Consider the following 19,053-nt stretch of genomic DNA (forward strand, 5'->3'; position numbering starts at 1 on the left):
GGAATCTATGGAGCCTCCACCGTTTTGCCATCAAAAGATTGGACAAGACCTATCTAGGCGTCAAAATATCATGCCTATGTATCATTTGTATTGGTATCGGTTCCAATAGGCACCATTTTTTGACGTACCTACTTTGTGCCAAAATGGCGCTAGTGTGAAAGAGGCCTTTTAGATGATGTTGTTTGAATGAGTGAAGAAGCAAGTGATGTCAATGCTAGCTTGTTTGCTCCCGTGCAGGCAGATACATCCTTACCTCGTTCAGTCTTTCATGTTCTCGGTATAAGTGAATGAGAGAGACTAAGCGAGCGCGGTTTATACCGAACGACGAGTGAACAAGCCAACGATGATTTTTATGCCTGCATAAAATGAACGGCAAACGAAAAGTGAATCGTTCGTCGTTCAGTCGCTGGCCGCATTTAGACTCAACGATTAGCGTTTACTTTTGCTCGTTTAAATGATTTTTTTTTACCAATAATCATTACATCTAAAAGCACATTAAGAGTAAGAGCACACATGGAGGACATTTTGGAAACATGGGAAGATGACTTTGTTGCGGATTTTCATGTGGATTTTCACGCATTGCAATGAATTAAAACTTTGGTAAAAATCTGTCACTTTTCCTCGACCTAGTATGCTCCGTAATTGTAGCATGACTATTTTTTGCTGGGGATTGTTAAAATCCTATTCACTTACATTATATTGTGCATTGCTGCGGTTTTTACAGGAATTCCGCTGCGTGTGAACTCGCCCTAATAGAGGTACACTCAGCAAATGAAAACACTTAATGGTATATGTCAGCCTGGGACGTCTATAAGAACATATGACTTGTGCTGTTCATTTTTCGGGGGTTTACAAGATCTTGTTCTCTTTCAGATGCCTCGGGAACACAGCGGCCTCCTCCAAAAAGTTTGTTTGTCGGCTGTATGAAGAACCTGAAAGTCAATAAGAAAGTCATCAACTTTAGTAAAATAACTGATGTGCACGGTGCTATAAGCCTTAGCAGATGTCCTGCAGCGTAACTGTCATGTATCACCAGGGGATATACATGGATGTAGATCTCTTAAGCAGAGACTCGTTCCCACCTAACTACCATCTCTACATTAAAAACTGGGCACCATTCATACTTCTCATTTATTCATTTGTGGTTCGTTCCAAAAGTCAATCTGAAATGCAACTACCTCACTTAGATTGTATGTTATTTACAATTAAAATGGTGATTTCATAGAATATGCGATAGATTTTGTATTTATGGGGATAGGTTTATGATCACAAAGGTATATGAATTAATATTCCCAAAACTGCTACAATAACTCACTAGAAGATGGGACAGGAGAAGTAGGTCGAACAAGGAAAACGATCACAGCACCATGAAGGGAATGTGTCATCAGAAAATGACAGCTGGTACAAATCACAGTTTTATCTTTAAAATTATTTTTTTATTATTTTTGGTGATTTATTTTTTAAATTTTCATGATCTATATTTTTTAAATACTAATATCTTGCAGCTTTATAGCTGACCACTAAGCCTAATAATAGTCTGATATCTGCATGGTGCGGTAAAAAGAATATGTTCACTTTATTCTGTAGGTCAGATCAATAAGGCTGGATTCACATGGACAAGTGCGATTTTGGTCGTTAAAAAAACGACGATTTTCATGCGCGTGTAAAACACGTTTTTATTGCGTGTTTTTATCACCCGTTTTCCTCTGCTCTGCACTTTCTGGTTCTTTTTTTCATAGTAACCTGCGTTAAAATTGCATAACACTTGCATGAAAATCACATGACGTGTTTGCAAAGTGTTTTTTTTAACACGTCTAAAAAACAATAGGTGATTCTTGAGGCAGAATCGCACAAAAATAGGACATGTAGTGATTTCTCTATTTCTCGGTGAAGTAACCTATTCCAACGAATGGGTTCTTTTCCCGTGTGAGTTAAATCCATCTTGGCATCAGACAGAACCCACACAGGAAAACCACCCATGTGAATACATTCTTATATCAATTTTATATATAATATATTTTTTTTTTTACTACTTCGAAATAAATAAATTATTTGTCTAAAAAAATTGCTTTTTGTCACCATATTCTGAGATCCATGACTTTTTAAGGTTTCTGTCTATGTGCGGGCTTGTTTTTTGGAAGAGCAAGTTGTAGATTTTATTGGTGCTATTTTTAGTAAATATGACTTTGATCACATTTATTTTTTTGTTTTTGGTGCGACAGAGCGCTTAGATAATGCAATTCTGTATTTTTTACTATAAGAAAAAAACAAACCTTTTTTAGTCCCCTGAAGGGACTTGAACTTCCGATCTTTTGATCACTTACACCATAAACTGCAATACATCATGACAGCTGCAGGCAATCTATTAAGACATGCCACAGGCACACTTTCATGGGCAGAAATACATGGTAACCCTGGGAGCCTTTAGAAGGCCTCCAGCTGCCTTGATACCTGGACGGCACCCTGTGAACTCATTGCAAGAAGGGCGCCTTTAGGATTCAATCAGGCTATTTAAATGCTACTGCAGCAGCATTTAAGGGGTTAACAGCCCTGATTGGGATGAATTTCAATCGTAACTTTGTGACTGGGTGTCAGCCTCCAATCCGGCACCATAGGAACCCCATGCCTCAGGACGAACTAGGTCGTGAAAAGGGAGGCAAAGGGATGCCAGCGGGGTCCTCCAGCCAGTTGTGTAGACACTGCAGTCATTGACAGCCGATTTTAAGGAGTTAAATGATCAGGATTGGAGCTATGTCTGTTTGAGGTCAGCTGTCAGAAATGGCTGATGGCCACCAGGTATGGAGTGCGTTTTGGATTTCCCCTAAACCTTCCCCATTCAACCTATGACGTACAATTACATGATAGGTAGTTAGGGGGTTAAGTCTGACATGCTCCAAATGCATCTTCAAAATAAGAAATTTGCCAAATTATCTGAATGAAAATCATGTTAATTCCAAATTTTAGCTGCGCTGGATATGTTTGTGATCCCTAAATGATACTAGTAACTTGTGAATCTTTGATAAGTTGACTTTTCAGGCTTGGTGATTGATCCTGGACAACGTAAGCCTAAATAAAAAAAAAAAATTAATTTCACGAGATACACAATGACGATAACTGAGATTTAGATAGAAACATCATATGTTTTATTGTAGAATTGGCTGAAGAAGTCAACATTATGGGAGGCCTCTGATTGCAGAGCTCCTGTTACGGAGTGCTAATACAATTTGTATCGGGGTATATTGTATATAGTGTGATATTATACAACTGTATGCTGTAACGGTAAATAAAGAGTTGTAATATGCAGATATAGTGGAGATTATTGTCCATAACAGCAACTGCATAAATGGCTAATCAAGTCTAGATGTGCTGACTATCTGGCCTGCTACCAATCCAAAGTAACAGTATGATAGTATGATAGTGACAGCAATCAGTTTCATTACTATAAAGGAAGATAAAACATTGCATTCTACATAGTCATGGACTGAGACTGGCAAAAGGCAAATGCATTTTGTATCGCATACTATTATGGAATGGCTCAGTTCTATCATGGTGGTATGTCTTCGCAAATAAAATATTACCGCCTAAGGGTCCTTTTAGATGAGACGCTTCTCGTTTGAAGACCAAGTGATGTCACCTCTAGCTTGTTCGCTCTCGTGCAGCCTCTAAACAGGCAGATAAATTGTTGGCTCGTTCAAACAAGAATCATTCAGTATCGTTCATTCTTTCATGTTCGCTGTTTAAGTGAATGAGAACAACTGAATGATTGTTGTTTAAACTGAATGATACATGAACGATCCAGTGGTGGTTTTTATGCCTGCAAAAAATGAATGACGATTAAAAAGTGAACGATTATCATTCATCATTCGATCGTTGGCTGCGCTTAGACCCAACAATTATCATTAAGTTTTGGTCATTTGAAGGTGTTCTTGGACAATACTTGTTTCGTCTAAAAGCACCTGAAGGGCGGCTTCACACGGACGTATGCGTTTCAGTGTATATGTGCTATGAACGAGGCTTTTTTGCATATGTATCGTGTATTTTACTGTACTTTTTATGCTTACAGGGCATTTCCATTGCCACATTGCAGACGAACATGCTTCGATTTAAATGGCTATTTATCCTAATCGGTTCCAGATGTGTTCGTTTTCCCACGGAATTGCGCAGTGTCTCATGCATCCCATTATGTATTGTGTGTGCACTTACGCACCCCCCATAGACTTCTATGGGGATCTTTGGTGAGCAAAAGCGCAGGAAAATAGAGCATTTTCGGGAAATGTGTATGAACCTATTGACATCAATGGATTCTATTCTCTGCGTGTTGTGTGTGTGTGTGTAAATTTTCCACGATACACTCGTGTGAAGGAGCCCCAACAAAGTAAAATCATAAAAGTGTACCTCCAGTGATTCACTTAAAAATCTCAAGATATGCACATCAGTGTGTAAAGGCCCATTTAGACACAACGATTATTGCTCACAATGCACTCAAAAGCCGTCTTTTGAGCGATAATCGTTGTGTGTAACTGCACTTACATCGTGCAGTTTTCGTTAAGCAGACGCTGATCGTTTTTTTTCAGTGTGCTGAAAGACAACTATGAGCCTTATCAGGGATTCACAGCGGGATACAGCTGATATTATTGTTTCAGTTGTATGCCGCTCCCTGATAACAGGCTGGGTATAAAGAACAGAGCGGTCCAGCTGTGTTTCTCATACACCGCACTGGGCGCACAGCTGTATACCAGCTGAGCGCTCTGTGAACAGCCGGGGTATGAAGAACACAGCGGTCCAGCTGTGTTCTGCATATCCCGCTCGGAGCGCTCGGCTGTATAACAGCTCGGCGCTCCAAGCAGAGAACAGCTGGCCCCGCTTGTCTTCTGCATCCTCCGCTCGGAGCGCAAAGTGATCGCTCAACGTTTGAGCAATCACCTGGCGCTGTAAAGGCACACAACAATTATTGCTCAAAAGATGTCTTTTGAGCAATAATCATTGTATCTAAACCAGGCTTTAGGCTGCATTCAGACGAACGTATACCGGCTCGGTTTTCACGTCCACCTCCTCTGCAGGGGGGGAGGATGGAAGAGCCAGGAGCAGGAACTGAGCTCCCGCCCCCTCTCTGCCTCCTCTCCGCCCCTCTGCACTATTTGCAATGGGTAGAGGTGGGACGGAGGCGGGGCTAATTACCGAAACTTAGCCCCGCCCCTGCCCCACCTTTTTTCATTGCAAGTAGTGCAGAGGGGCGGAGAGGAGGCAGAGAGGGGGCGGGAGCTCAGTTCCTGCTCCTGGCTCTTCCATCCTCACCTCCCCCCTGCTGATGAGGACGACATATATCGGCTCGGCGTGAAAACTGAGCCGATATACGTTCTTGTGAATGCAGCCTTAGGTCAACTTCTAATCTGCAATTAAACTACTCCTGTCTTTTACTTCCTCCCTGCTGATGTCAGCTGCAGGAGCAGATAGAGCAATTAGGGGTGCTATTACATAAGCACCTGCAGGTTCAGCCTAGCAATTCTTGTGAAAACGCAAGCGCTTCCAGCAGCCACTAGCGCTCATATAATACCGCCCTTAGCACTGCTGTATGTGTCCAAACGATTGTTAGTATGATTATGCCGGTACATACAGTTCCACTCTTGGGGACAGCACATTCCTGTTTACGCAGGGCGACCTGTTGCCTATAAGTTTGCACTCATATGTGCAGGTTTTGTTGATGTCTTTTGATGCAGTTTTTGAAGCCAAAGCCAGCAGCAGATTAAGAACAGAGGAGAAGTAGTATCTTAGTTTTATACTTTCTCTCTTTTTATATCTGATTTGGCCTTCAAAGACTACACTGCATGTATGAACATACCCTAGCAGATGATTCATATAAAAGATGCAATCACCTGATAAACAAGCATTTGCTCATTTAGTCAGCTGATTGCTGGCACCTTAACACATGCGGAAAATAGGGTTCGTTCCCTATCATCTGGCTGTGCAAAAGGCGCCTGACGTATAAATATTTTATCCAAACATGGAATTACAAGTTGTTTGTCTGTCGAGAGAACCTGCTAGCTAATAAAGTCTTGTGATTACAACAGCCTTGGCGCGGATTCAATTAGCGTGTACTAAGAAGGAGAACAGAGGAGTGAAACGTGAGCCAGCGGACTTCTAGAAATACTGACCAGCATTGGCTGCAGTGCCACTGTAACGTTAACATGGCACACATTGATAATGTTCTTACAAATGTAACAAAGTTTAACTTGACTGCGATAACTTTCTGCGACAAGTTATCATAAGCCATTCTTCTCTTCATTGTAAAACAAATTGCAAAGGGTAAACTCTGGCACAGAAAGTCAAGTTAAATTTTGCTACATGTGTTGCAGTTAACTACATTATACTCAAATAGACTTATGTGTAGCACCAGTGTTAATAAATCTTCCCCTCTGAGCACTGTTGAGTTTTGTTCTTCGTTGAGAGTAGATCTGATACTGTTGATACTGTATGCTAAAGGAAACCAGGTTCATGCTCGAACTACAGGCAACATGATTCCGGGACAGGTATGCACAGTGTGCTTGTGTGGGCGGCATTTTAGAATAAATTGCGCATTGGAACGAAGCTCCAACTCACGAGGGCGGCGCAGCCTGCATCATGTAGAGTGACCGCTCTATCCACTTTTGTGTATAGGGAGAGAGCTGTCAGTCTAGATCAGGGGTCCCCAACTCCAGTCCTCAGGGACCCACCAACAGGTCATGTTTTCAGGGTCTCCTATAGTAAGAACACCTGTGGTAATGTCTGAGGCACCGACCATAATTACATCACCTGCGCAACACTGAGGAAATCCTGAAAACATGACCTGTTGGCGGTCCCCGAGGACTGGAGTTGGGTAACACTGCTCTAGATGATGCAGGCAGGGAGAGGCCCGCATGGCACAGTCCCCTTGACTCAGAGCTCCATTTCAAGTCAAACTTCTAAGTATGTTTATTCTGAAACGCAGCAGTGTTTCTGAACGTACAGAAGCACATAGTACATATCTGTCTGGAACCATGAGCAGCATGAACCAGGTGACAAGTGCCCTTTAACACAAATTATCACATTTTGAGGAATTCATGACAAATATATTCCATTCAGACCAATGCTTGGAGGTCTTTAGTCGCTTCCACATATATAAGGTTTTAGGGTTTATAGGTTTTCTCACCCATAAACTCTATCGTTTACTTCTGCCAAATATAGGTTATGGCTACATAGTGACGTTGAGGGCACAAAACATGTCACAAAGCCAAAGTTTGCAGTGTTACCCTGCCTGTGCTGTAAGTAATGAAGGTGAACCTTGTCTAGTTTCGACTTGCAGTTTGCCACGACAGTTGCAAGAGACCCAAACCTTTCATTACTGCTATCTTTGGCTGTGTGATGTACGTCTCACCCAAAGTCGTCATGTAGCTCTAGCCTTATATTGCCATATGATATATGGAATTGTATAGTCATTTATGTCTAATATATACATATTATCAGAATTACTTCCTTTAAAGGGGTTGTGCGAGATACAAAAAAAAAAAGTTCTATCTCCAGGTCTCTGCAGTGAAGTATTGTCACAGGCTGCTGCAGCCAATCATAGGCTCAGCAATTGGAGCTGCCAACGAGGGAGTTGCGAGGAGCCAGAAGAGGTGAGTATAAAGCTCTTTATTGTTTTGGGGGTTTTTGCCATGGAGAACTGTTTTTAGCTTTAAAAGTCAAAGTAATTCACATGTGATCCTATAATCATTTGTAGGCACTTTACCTTTGCATGATACATTTGGATGAATTGTTTTGATAATGTTGTTCTTGTCTTTTAGCCTTTGTGCCCTTTATGACGTAATATTGTAATGTAACTTTTATGTACCTATGTTGTAAAGCTAAATGTATCATTGTACTGTCTTCTGCATACTGTGGTTACCCAACAAAACGCACTAGGTTTATCTGCAGTCCTATTGACATCCAGATCCCGACCAAAAGACAAACTCAGCTCTACTGCATTTAAAAACTTGTTTTCTCAATTTAAATATTCCTAAATTATTTCACAATATATTACAAGTTTCTCATAATTGTTACATTGAGAAAACTGTTAACCTGAGTCTACCAGAAAATAAACAATCCTGCCTTATTCACCTTGTAAGACATTTTGGTCAGATTGGCCCTCGTTGCTGTGGTTCCATGTGCTATGATGTCTGTATCTAGGACACGGTGCCATCAATGTGCTTGGAAAACAATTTTGTAATGTGTAGTAAGTTATTAAGTTTGTTCAGTTCTTACTATGACATCCCAAACTGCGGACTAAATAATATTAATCCTTGGCCTGCAGTGCATCTTGGGAACACCTGAACTATAAATTAAATGTAGAGCATTTAGATATGTTGTAATTAGAGATGATCGAACGTGTCCGTTACGGACACTTACGCACCCGGACACCGGCTTTCCCGAACACTTCAGTGTTCGGGCGTAAATGTTCGGGGGCCGCCGGGGGGCGGGGGTCGCCGTGGCAGCGCGGGCGGCAGCAGCGGGGAACAGGGGGGAGCCCTCTCTCTCTCCCTCTCCCCCCCACTCCCCGCCGCACCCCCCCCCCCCGCGCTGCCACGGCGACCGCCGAACATTTTTCGCCCGAACACGGAAGTACTCGCAAAGTTCGGTGTTCGGGCGAAAAGGGGCGGGGCCGAACATGTTCGATCATCTCTAGTTGTAATAAATGGAATGACAACATAATGTGGAATGTATTCTCCAGTATAAGGCCGCCTGCATACGGCAGAGCCGGATTCTGCATGCGGGAGCCCGTAGCAGAATCCAACTCTGATAGCAGCGGCGTCCACGCATACGTGGCTTTTCTCGTCTTCATCCGTACTGCGGATGGACCCGGCGTCTCACCATCAGACATGCGCAGTGCGAATTTTTTTTTCCTCCGTGCTGCCACTAAGCAATGACGCGGAATCTGCAACCTGTCCCCAATGGTAATTGCATACAGGCCACGGGTTGGACAGCTTCTATTGACTTCGATGGAAGCCATCCGTGTGGAATCCACTCAAAAATAGAGTATGATTCGATTTATTTCCTCCTCAAGTGGAAATTGCGATTGATTTCTGCTTGTGTGCAGGAAGAATCAAGGAAGTAGCAACTATAGATAGTATTTGCTGCGGAACCCAGAGGTCGATACGCACAAATTTTGCACAAATATGAAACCCATTCTTTTGAATGGGTTCATTAACATTAGCAATGTTTTCCTACATGGCACCGCAATGCGATGCTATGTAGGAAACACATCTCAGTATGTCCTATCTTTCTGCTGTATTGCCTATTGTTTTCAATGGGGCCGATGGCAGCAGCGCCGACCCCCTTGAAAGATATGGGAGAACTCTGCAATTTTCTTCATCTCTGCAGTGATGTATCGCTGTTTCACATGAAAACGCCTCACATCCACAAGGCCTTCATATGGTGGCAAGTGCTATATCAGGCCGGGATTCCCGACCAGATATCGCACTCGACAGTGTGAAGGGAGCCCTTAGGCTAAATTAAAGTAGATTCACATGCAGCAGATCTGATGCAGACATTTCTGCAACTAAGGACTCCTTTGTACGAGCACATGCGCATTTGTGCACACTGCGCTTTTGCAGAATGCTGCTTTTTTGCACGCGTATTGGCTAATTTTATTGCACTTTTTCCACCCACAGGACATTCATTTGCACATGGCAAACAAAGTTGCATCACTTGAAATGAGTTCCAGATGTGTTCTTTTTCCAGCGTTATTACGCAACTCCTTGTTGCGTATTGTGTGGACATTTACGCCCCCCCCCCCCCCCCATTGACTTATTTGGGGACATTTGGTGCGCAGAGAAGTAGAGCGTACTGCATTTTTTTGTGCAACTGAAATGTGCATGCAAAATATGGAAATGTGAACAAACTAATTGAAATCAATGAGTTCCATTCTCTGCGCCCTTGTGAAGGAGCCCTAAAAATCTGTTCCACAAGTCCCATTCAGATGAAAAGGATAATCACGGAATTTTCTGTAGTTGTCGTCATAATTGCTACATTACAAGCATGTAGCTATAATAAGCTTACAGGGTTGGAAAGAATATAAAACTTACGTAATTATCCTGCAAGCATCATCAAAACATGGCCTTCCCTCCATTCAAGGCTCAACTGGACACGGGCTATATAGACACAGGCTACTGCAGTCAGTCACTGAGCCCTGTGCTCAATCACAGTGCTCTGTGATTGGCTGCAGAAGCTTGTGAGCTCCCATATCTCAGATAATACCTTAACCCTTTCCAACCCACTGTCTGACGTCTAAAGACATTATGATTTAAGGCTGCACAGCTCCGATGTTGAAAGACATCCGTCAGGGTTCTCTTACTGTATATTGCCAGCCTCTCTGCTGTCGGAGCCTATCCAACGTGTCACCTCATGCAGTACTGGCTTTAGCCAGCATATAGCGCCGTTGTATAACCAGAATACAAATTGGATTGGAAAGGGTTAAGTTGCGTAAACAGTGCTTCTTTCACTAAAGTTTATTTATTGTTACCTAGATAACGACATTCGACATTCGCTATTCCAAATTATTATTTTGTTTACTGCAACAAACATCTAAGAAGAACAGAAGTCAGGACAGCGAATTCTTTAGACTACAGCGTTTTGATTTTTTTGGGACTTGGGATAACTGCAACCAATAAGCCCTGCAGCTATCTATGCCCCAGTGCAGTAGCATGTTATGCTAACGTAAACTAAAAGTGGTGACGGTGTAAGACAAATGGTAAGCTTCTGTTTCTTTGTTAATTTATTGCTAAAATGTAGTTCAGAAAACCGTTCTGAACGTGGAATGAAGTGGCCATTAGTGTATGAGAGACATTCCATCCAGACAGTTGTGATACAAAGCAGTAAGGACCTCCCCATAAAATCTTGAATGGAAGGGATATAATGTTAATCTGTTTTTATGTTGCAAAATATAATCTATATAATTATTCCAGTCAGTGGTCACTTCAGTGCAGAATGGCCAACGCCCTGAAACTGTATCATGTTTATTGCTATAATGTGTAGGTTTAGGGATAGAATTTAATAGCTAATGAAGCGGCAGCAGTTGGGCACCATAAACTATGACTCTTCTCCAACAAGACCATCCCTTGCCTCCAGCACGGCTGCAAATAGCATTTACTAGCAAACTAAAATTTACTTACACACAAGCTATAAATAGGGAAAGGAAGATGGGCCTAGCGGGTTCTATGGGCTCTAGTAAAGAACATTTAAAGGAGTTCCCTCACTAATGCAAATGTGTACAAACATCCTAACCCCGACTGCTAGCTTTAAACGCTTTACATATTGACTATTTAGTGAAAATCCTTACATTTTTAGTAATGTAGTGCACATATATGTGCCTGCTCTCCCATAATTCCCCATGGCATGTCCACGTGATATAGTGATGGCAGTTGAGCACACAGTCCATTAGCACTGCTGCACCAGCGAAGCTGCGCTGAGGTTTTAGCCAAGAAGAGGACAATTCAGTTGGCCCCGGACAACAGGCATACGTTGAGGAGTGGGGAGGATAAGATGCTGGCTTGTCACGGCGGCACCTACCATGCTCCCTCTCAAAGGGACGCACGTAGCCTCGGCCAGTGCAACGCTGAGCCTCTTCCAGACACCACTAGGAGAGGGATGCCCAATTAACAGTAGAACAGGGATAGGGGTTGTCATGGGTGATACCACCATTCCGTCACACACGGGAATGACCTTCGGCAGAGAATAAAGGAGCCGCAGACAGTTATAGTGTGCCTCAGCTCCCTGGGAACAGTCAGAGCCTGGCAGAACTTTACCTAAATATAATTCCAACAGTACAAGGCAAAGTAGACAAAAGTCCAAGTGCAGGCTTTTAGACAGACTTGAATAATGGTACCTCCACACGGCGATCCCTGACTTCAGAACACCCGTGTGTGAACAATTAAAGATGTGTACCTCCACCCAGCAGTCCCAGACTTCAGGTCACTCCGGTGTGAACAATTAGCAAAGAGTACCTCTGCACTGGGCCTTGGGAAAAACTCACTCATGGTTTGCTCACACTTTCTCTCTCCGCTTGGGGCTCACTCTCTCATGCTTGAACAGTTAACCCTTTCCAATCCAATTTGTATCCCGGTTTTCCTAGGGGGCTTACTCGTTTTCTGCCAGTATAAAAGGGTGCTATATGCTAGCTAAAGCCAGGACTGCATGAGGTGACACGTTGGATAGACTGCAACAGCAGAGAGGCCGGCATATACAGTAAGAGAACCCCGATGGACGTCTTCCAACGTCGGAGCCGTTTAGTCTTAAATCATAATGTCTTCAGACGTCAGACAGTATATTGGAAAGGGTTAATCCAGGAAACCTCTCTTCTTCTTCCATTCTTCACTACATGAGGGTTGAAGGTACACTCATGTAGCTGGCACTCTTTATCAGGAAACTAGAAGACATGGAACTCCTTTCCAGCTCTCAGACACTCCTATTTAACATCACACCCATACCATGTGACAGGACATAAATTGATATATTCGCAGGCAATCTGCAGGCACTTGCAAACACTAAGGTCTAGTGCCCACAGCTGTGATGGGCTCCGCAAGTGGAATTCCACAGCGGAGTCCGTCACGGCGCCCCCCCACCCCCCTCCCCAGAGATCCCATACTAACCCCCGGATCCGCTACCCGCTGTCCCGCATAACGCGCCAGCAGTGTCATGTGACGCGCCGGCAGCGTCACATGACGTGCCGGCTGCGTCATATGACGTGGGCATCGGTGGGCAGGCAAGCATTTTCACGCTATCTACTGCTGTGCTACATGGGAAGATAGCGTGGCGGACGGCTTCCATTAGTTAAGCTGGGTGGAATATCACTCTTGGGGCTGGGGGATATAGACCCAAAAAGCACTGGTGGTACCAGAAAGCATGAGATGCCAGGACTGGGAGCACCAGACGTGCTTCTCCTGGTGCTCCCAGTCCTGGCATCTCCTGGTGCTCCCAGTCCTGGCATCTCACACTTTCTGGTACCACCAGCGCTTTTTGGATCTATATTCCCCAGCGCCAAGAATGTTGTTATTCCTAACTTGACTAATGAATGGGATAAACCCGAAACGCATATCTGCTGGTTTTAAATTGATTTAATAAAAGAGAAGTTGTATATTTATCCCACTGTCTCATGACATTTATTGGAGAGCAGAAGTAAATACTATTCGACCACCATTGGTGGATTTATCTGGTTGACAGCGCCTCCTAAGGGCTCCTGCACACTGGCGATCGCAATATCGCTGCATGTTTTTAACGCGAATGTCAATAGGACTTTCTAATGTTAAAAATACATCGCACAAAAACCACAAAGCACAAACTTTGTGCAATGCATTTTTAACATAAGAAAGTCCTATTGACATTTGCGTTAAACACCGCAGTGATATCGCGATCGCCAGTGTGCAGGAGCCCTCAGTGTATTTCGGTCCACACATATCCAATTTTTCTTCAGCTCCTTTTGAGGTCTTTGATCCCTGGACATTTGTCTGGATCCTAGACCCTTGACTTCACTGGGTTTGCTCCACCTGTTCTCTCCCTCTCTTCATCCTTTCTATACATAAGGCTGCTTTCAGACTAGTGTATTTAAGGTCCGTATTTAGTTTGTTTTGTCAACTGTAATATGGAGCTAATGTAAATCTATGTATCTACTCACACGGCCGTCTTTTCAAAATGGAGCATGGACTATTTTTTGCGTATTGGCCTCCATCTTGCTAATGTTTTCTTTTGGGTAAATACCGATCAGTATTTGCCCGGTAGAAAATGAAATGCATTGAGGCAAATACTAAACAGATAGCGATGGAATACTGATGACATACAGTTGTAATATCATCTTTAACGCATTTGTAATATGGATCTGTATTATGGTAGTGTTACAATACGCTCATCTAAAACCGGCTTTAGCCCTCTATACAGGGAGCTGTCCCAGTCCCTAAGGCTACTACAGCATGATCTGTGCTGTATACCAGCAGCTTCCTTGGTCCCTCGTCACATGTATACAACTTTAAAAATTAACAGAAAGTGCTGTATACTAGGGGTTTCCTTGGTCCCTCTTCACCTGTGTACAACCTGTAAAGTTCACTGCTTTCCCCATAGCGGCCGCTGGCTCCAGCTCTTCTCCTAACTTAATTAAACATAAATAAATAAAAATGTTTCCCAAGAACCTAAGAAGCATCAACTTTATTTTTTCCTATTCTTAGGGCTTATTCACGCGGACACGAGAATATCAACTCTGTTGTTTTGAATGGACTTATTCACATGAGTAATTTTTTTTCCCCTTGCAGCGACACTGCAAGGAAAAGAATCGCAGCATGTTCTATCTTTGGGCGCTCCAGTGGACTGCTTTGCCCATTATTTTCAATGGGACTTTAAAAGACATCGCAGGGCAACTCAGGGACAACTCGGATGCCATTCAATCAATGGGAAACACTTGTGATCCTCTGACGTGCCTGAAACACACGCCTCAGGGTCGCAATTTCACAGAAGTGATGCAAGGCGTTTTTGAATCAAAAGCGCCTTACATCAGCATGAAAAACGCATGTTAGCTAGCTCGATACTTGGCCCGTGTGAACGTAGCTTCAAAGGGAAATTCATGTCCTCTCATCCTGTAGTCCGGAACTGGTTGAAAAAGGATAAAGACAAACCAGGCGAAATAGTTGATCCTGCTGCTAGGTTTAAAACTACATATGCGGGGTGGGGGGAGGGGAGGGGCTGAAAAGGTCTCAGCCTGGGCAAGAAGGGAATGAGCTAGGGGAATGAAACATTAACCCTTTCCAATCCACTGTCTGATGTCTGAAGACATTCTGATTGAAGGCTGTACAGCTCCGATGTCGGAAGACGTCCAGCAGGGTATTCTTACTGTATTTTACTGGCTGCTCCAGTCGGGGGCTTCTCCAGCATGTCCCATATCGCAGTGCTGGCTCTAGCCAGCAGATGGTGCCATTGTATAATGGCAGAAAGAGAAAGCCCCCTAGGAAACCCTGAATCCAAAATTGGATTGCAAAGGGTTAATGCTATTCATCATATTCTCCCTGGAGTTTAACACTCTTTTTATATCATTTATTAAGTTTCTTTAATCCTTCCAAAAAGAACTTCAATGCCCGGTCATTGAAAAACTGCTCTGTTGCTGCTATCACCTGTGAATCTTTCAAAAATTTGCGTCCCTTTTTTTATGTTTGAAAATAGTCTGACAGAGCAAGATCAGGTGAGTACGGTGCATGGTCTATGCAATAAATCCACTAATCCTTCAAAAGATCTATTGTCTTGGCAGCCTTGTGTAAAGAAGTCTGTCCTGAAGAAGAAGCACACTTTTTGCAGCTTTCTGTGTCTGTGCTGGATTATGGTTTCTCCAGCAGGCTTCAGGGTATTTTGTCGCTTCCAAATTGTATCGTGTGCACACATCATCGACCAGAATCAGACACAAATGCTGGTCTAAAACCGGGAGAGTCTCTACAATGTGTAGAGGCTCAGGCTTTTTATTATAACGCATGATAACCGCCTTTAATGGGCGTGCAACAGATTACATCAGTAACATATAGGATTCTCATTTGTCGGATCATATAGAATCCCCCACCTCTCTGCCCGCCCTCTACTAGCCAGGATGTGGCATGGACTCTGTCCTCTATGCAGGCAACCTTAAGCAGTTTCTGTGTATGTGGCAACCCATTGTTTAACTAGCTTGTGTGAGGAGTGGAAGGGGGCTAGGTAAACACTCAGTGTTTAACACAGATATATACAACACTATGGCCCTTTAACTCTTAGAGGCTGGTTGTGCAACTTGTGTAATTCCTATGTACTTAGCTAACATTAACATTATACATCCATTGTCTAGCAAATACCATGATTAGATTGTGTGTGTCCTTTAAACTCCTCAGAGCTAAAAGTCATTACAACAGCAAAATACATTTGGGTTATATAAATCGATAGACATTTTATACTAAATAATCATAATGTCTATCACAATCCCCCCTTAAAATGTCTATCCTCTAATTCTCTATCTGATTTTCACAGTTCTCTGCGCATGAGCCTATAACTGGAGCGCGTTGAAGGTTCGTTTTAGAGTCTTCAAGGAGGTGTAGGACTTGTCCACTCCTTCTGGGGATGCATCCAGCAAACTCATGGTGGGAGCGGCTTTTCCAGCATCAGTTTCACAGGTCTCTCTGACAGAGGGGATAACACAGCAGACTAGAACAGAAAAGATAACCATCAGTTCACATACAACAGCGACGCCCGTCTGTGCCAGGATCCTTTACCACCCGCTCATCCATGGCGAGTGCTGGTCCCAAAAGTTAGCTCTTTTTAGTTAGTGCGGTCAGCTTCTTTAATGGCAAGTGCGTCTTTACCCGCGGGTCACGTGTCGTCTAGGATGTAGGTACAACAAGTCTCCCCTATCATCTTACAGACACTCCCCTTTTTAGCTAAAGTCATATCTATGGCCATTCTATTTTTAAAAAGTCATAGTCGAGGTAGGTCCTATTGGTCGACTAGTCCCTATAAGGCGTCTCTAGTATAATTTATAAACCACTGCTAACTATAATAAACATAATTAATCCAATCAACGTTTATTTACCATAATGACCAGGAAAATGGACTCGAATCTAGTTTTAACTTGGTCTCTATTTTTTTAAAACTCGTCAGGTACCCCCCTTGGCTATCCTATGACGTCAATGTACACGTGTAGATCAAAACTACCACCAGGGGTCTCTCTTCTCGCTCTAGCATAATGTTACAATACTAGTAGTGTGCACAGGTACGCACGGCGTGGGACTCCCTAATCTTCACCCACACCAATGTCCCTCCTGGAGATAGTTCTAATGGTGAACACGTCCAGGTCGCCTCACCCTGACCCTACACTACCTAGTGACAAGACTGGAAGGAACCACCGTACCTATGCGGAAAACAAGGATAGACCAACATGACAGGATAACCACAAAACACAGACTGAGTTGGATCGAGATAAATTAACTATTGGGGGTAACCTCATTATCCTCAATGCTGTCTGACAGGATGTGGAGGAGCATAAGGGCTTTACTAAGGCACACTCCCCTGTCCAATTACCCTCCAGGTGGGTCCTCTACCTCATGTCTCCACAAAGCCAGTAAACGTCTCCTGAGGACTGGACCTGATTCTGCATCTATTCCCCTCCTATCGTACCGTAGGAGGAGCAATACCCGTTGGTGAGTTCCCCAAAAATCTCCCTCCACCCTGCCTATTTGCCTGGCAGGTGTAGTTTCCAGGGTAGTCAGTAATACTCTCTCCGATGCAAACACTTAAGTAGTTATAGAGTATTCCTTCTTCCACTTCTCACAAGCAGTGTAATTAGCGGAAATGTTAGTGAAGAGACTAATAAACCACTCTTCGGCATCTACCGGGAGATTTAGGGGGACCATCCCCGAGTGTGGTCGGGCACTACTGCACACGCAACAGTTAGACTTGTTGCTCCTGTTAGCATTGTACCTCATCAACTCCAACCAGAGATTCTGGTCAGAGTAGCCAGTCGCTACTGTCAAGGTGTCCTCAAAGGTAGGGTCGGCTATGATCATCATGTTCGTCAAGGTCTTTATCTTACGGCGGAGGGGGTTAATTATGGGCACGGGACTAAGTGAAGGCTTCCATTCGGGTGCATCTACCATATCCCTTATTTTAAACTTCCCTAAGGGATCTGTCCTCCCGTACCGGTATGTCCCCAGACTATAAGTCCCTCCGTCCCCCGGGCTTGGATCTCCCATGGTTAATGTAAAAACCGCATTAAAACCAAGCAACATACTAAGTTCAGCCTTCCAATACCTGCTGTCCTTATTATTCTCAAGGAGGGTTATACGACTAATTAGGGATTTCCCGCTCCTATCTTTCTTATTTAAGGCACTTCGCGGTTTATAGGACCAGTCTATTCCTGTGTTACATCCCACTAATCCCCAATAACGGCAGTCTTCTCCCCAGACGTTATTAGTGGCGCAAACATATTGTATTCCCCGGGTATATAAGTCATATAACCAGCTGGACTGAGCTAAATCTGGCCTGCGGTGGGATCTTGCGCCTAGACACGGGACCACAGTACAATAGTCGAAGGAATATGCGGCTACTTGAGCATTGAACGAGTTATACCAGAAGGTAACCATACCCTCATATTCTTCCGACTAAGGATTCCAGTTGCCACCCTCCTCTCTCACTAGCCCTAACCAGAGTAATGTCTTTGGCACAACTAAGACTGGTCTCCCGGATCTGAAGCTTTCTTACAGTATGAAGCATGGATGGATCCATGTAAATCTTTCGGCTAGTTTCACAGCTGTGGCAGTAGTCAGAAGTCAAATCGGGGCTCAAGAGGGTGCTTCCTGAGGAACTTCTTGACGCACACCCAATCCCCAGGCTGCAAGATATGTGTCCCAGTGTCTGCCTCTGAGTCTGGAAGAGAACACCTGTGCATAGGCTTTGGTTAGTTCTTTAACAACGAAAATCACATACTTAGTCAACACATCAGATTGTAATTGTAACTACTGAGGATAGTAACGACCTAGCCTTGGGGCTAGCCCAAACAATCTCGTAGGGAGATAATGTATAATCCCCCCTGGGTTCATATCTAACACTGTATAAGGCTATTGGATGACAGTCTTTCCAAAGTGGCGTCATTTTTAAGTGTCTTACTTTTTAGCGTGCCACTACGTCTCTCAACCTTTCCACTACTCTAAAGGTGGTACAGTATGTAAAAGGCCTGGGATACACCAGAGCAGACATGACATGCTACATTCACCTGCTAAGTTTATACCTCTGTCTGACTCTGAATCACTTCTGGTACCCCATATTCACAGTTTACCTTGTTCATGAGCTTCTTTGCGGTTACCTACTTGTTTGCCTTGGTAACAGGGTCAGCCTCCAACCTGCAAAGACATCAACAACAACAAGCACGTAGTCATACTTCCCAACAAGTGGGAGCTGAACGTAGTCAATTTGCAATCCCTGAAATGGGTAGAGTGGTCCCGGCAAGTGTGATGTGGCAAATTTACTTCTGCCCTGACTCACCCATGGCATAGATCATGCTAAACTGGACAAATG

The 19,053-nt window shown here is 43.6% G+C and overlaps 1 protein-coding gene across 1 annotated transcript in view; it reads left to right on the forward strand.

Annotated features, from left to right (window-relative positions):
• The window catches only part of LAMA3 (laminin subunit alpha 3), a 205,905-nt gene extending 204,678 nt beyond the window's left edge, over positions 1–1,227 (forward strand). The window contains exon 77 of the mRNA XM_066578034.1: positions 874–1,227. Within this exon, the coding sequence (XP_066434131.1) occupies positions 874–1,019 (146 nt within the window). The 3' untranslated portion in view covers positions 1,020–1,227. The remainder of the gene's footprint in view (positions 1–873) is intronic.
• Positions 1,228–19,053: the final 17,826 nt, after the last annotated feature.

Source organism: Eleutherodactylus coqui, chromosome 9 (genome assembly GCF_035609145.1).
Source record: "Eleutherodactylus coqui strain aEleCoq1 chromosome 9, aEleCoq1.hap1, whole genome shotgun sequence".
NCBI classification, from domain to species: Eukaryota; Metazoa; Chordata; class Amphibia; order Anura; family Eleutherodactylidae; genus Eleutherodactylus; species Eleutherodactylus coqui.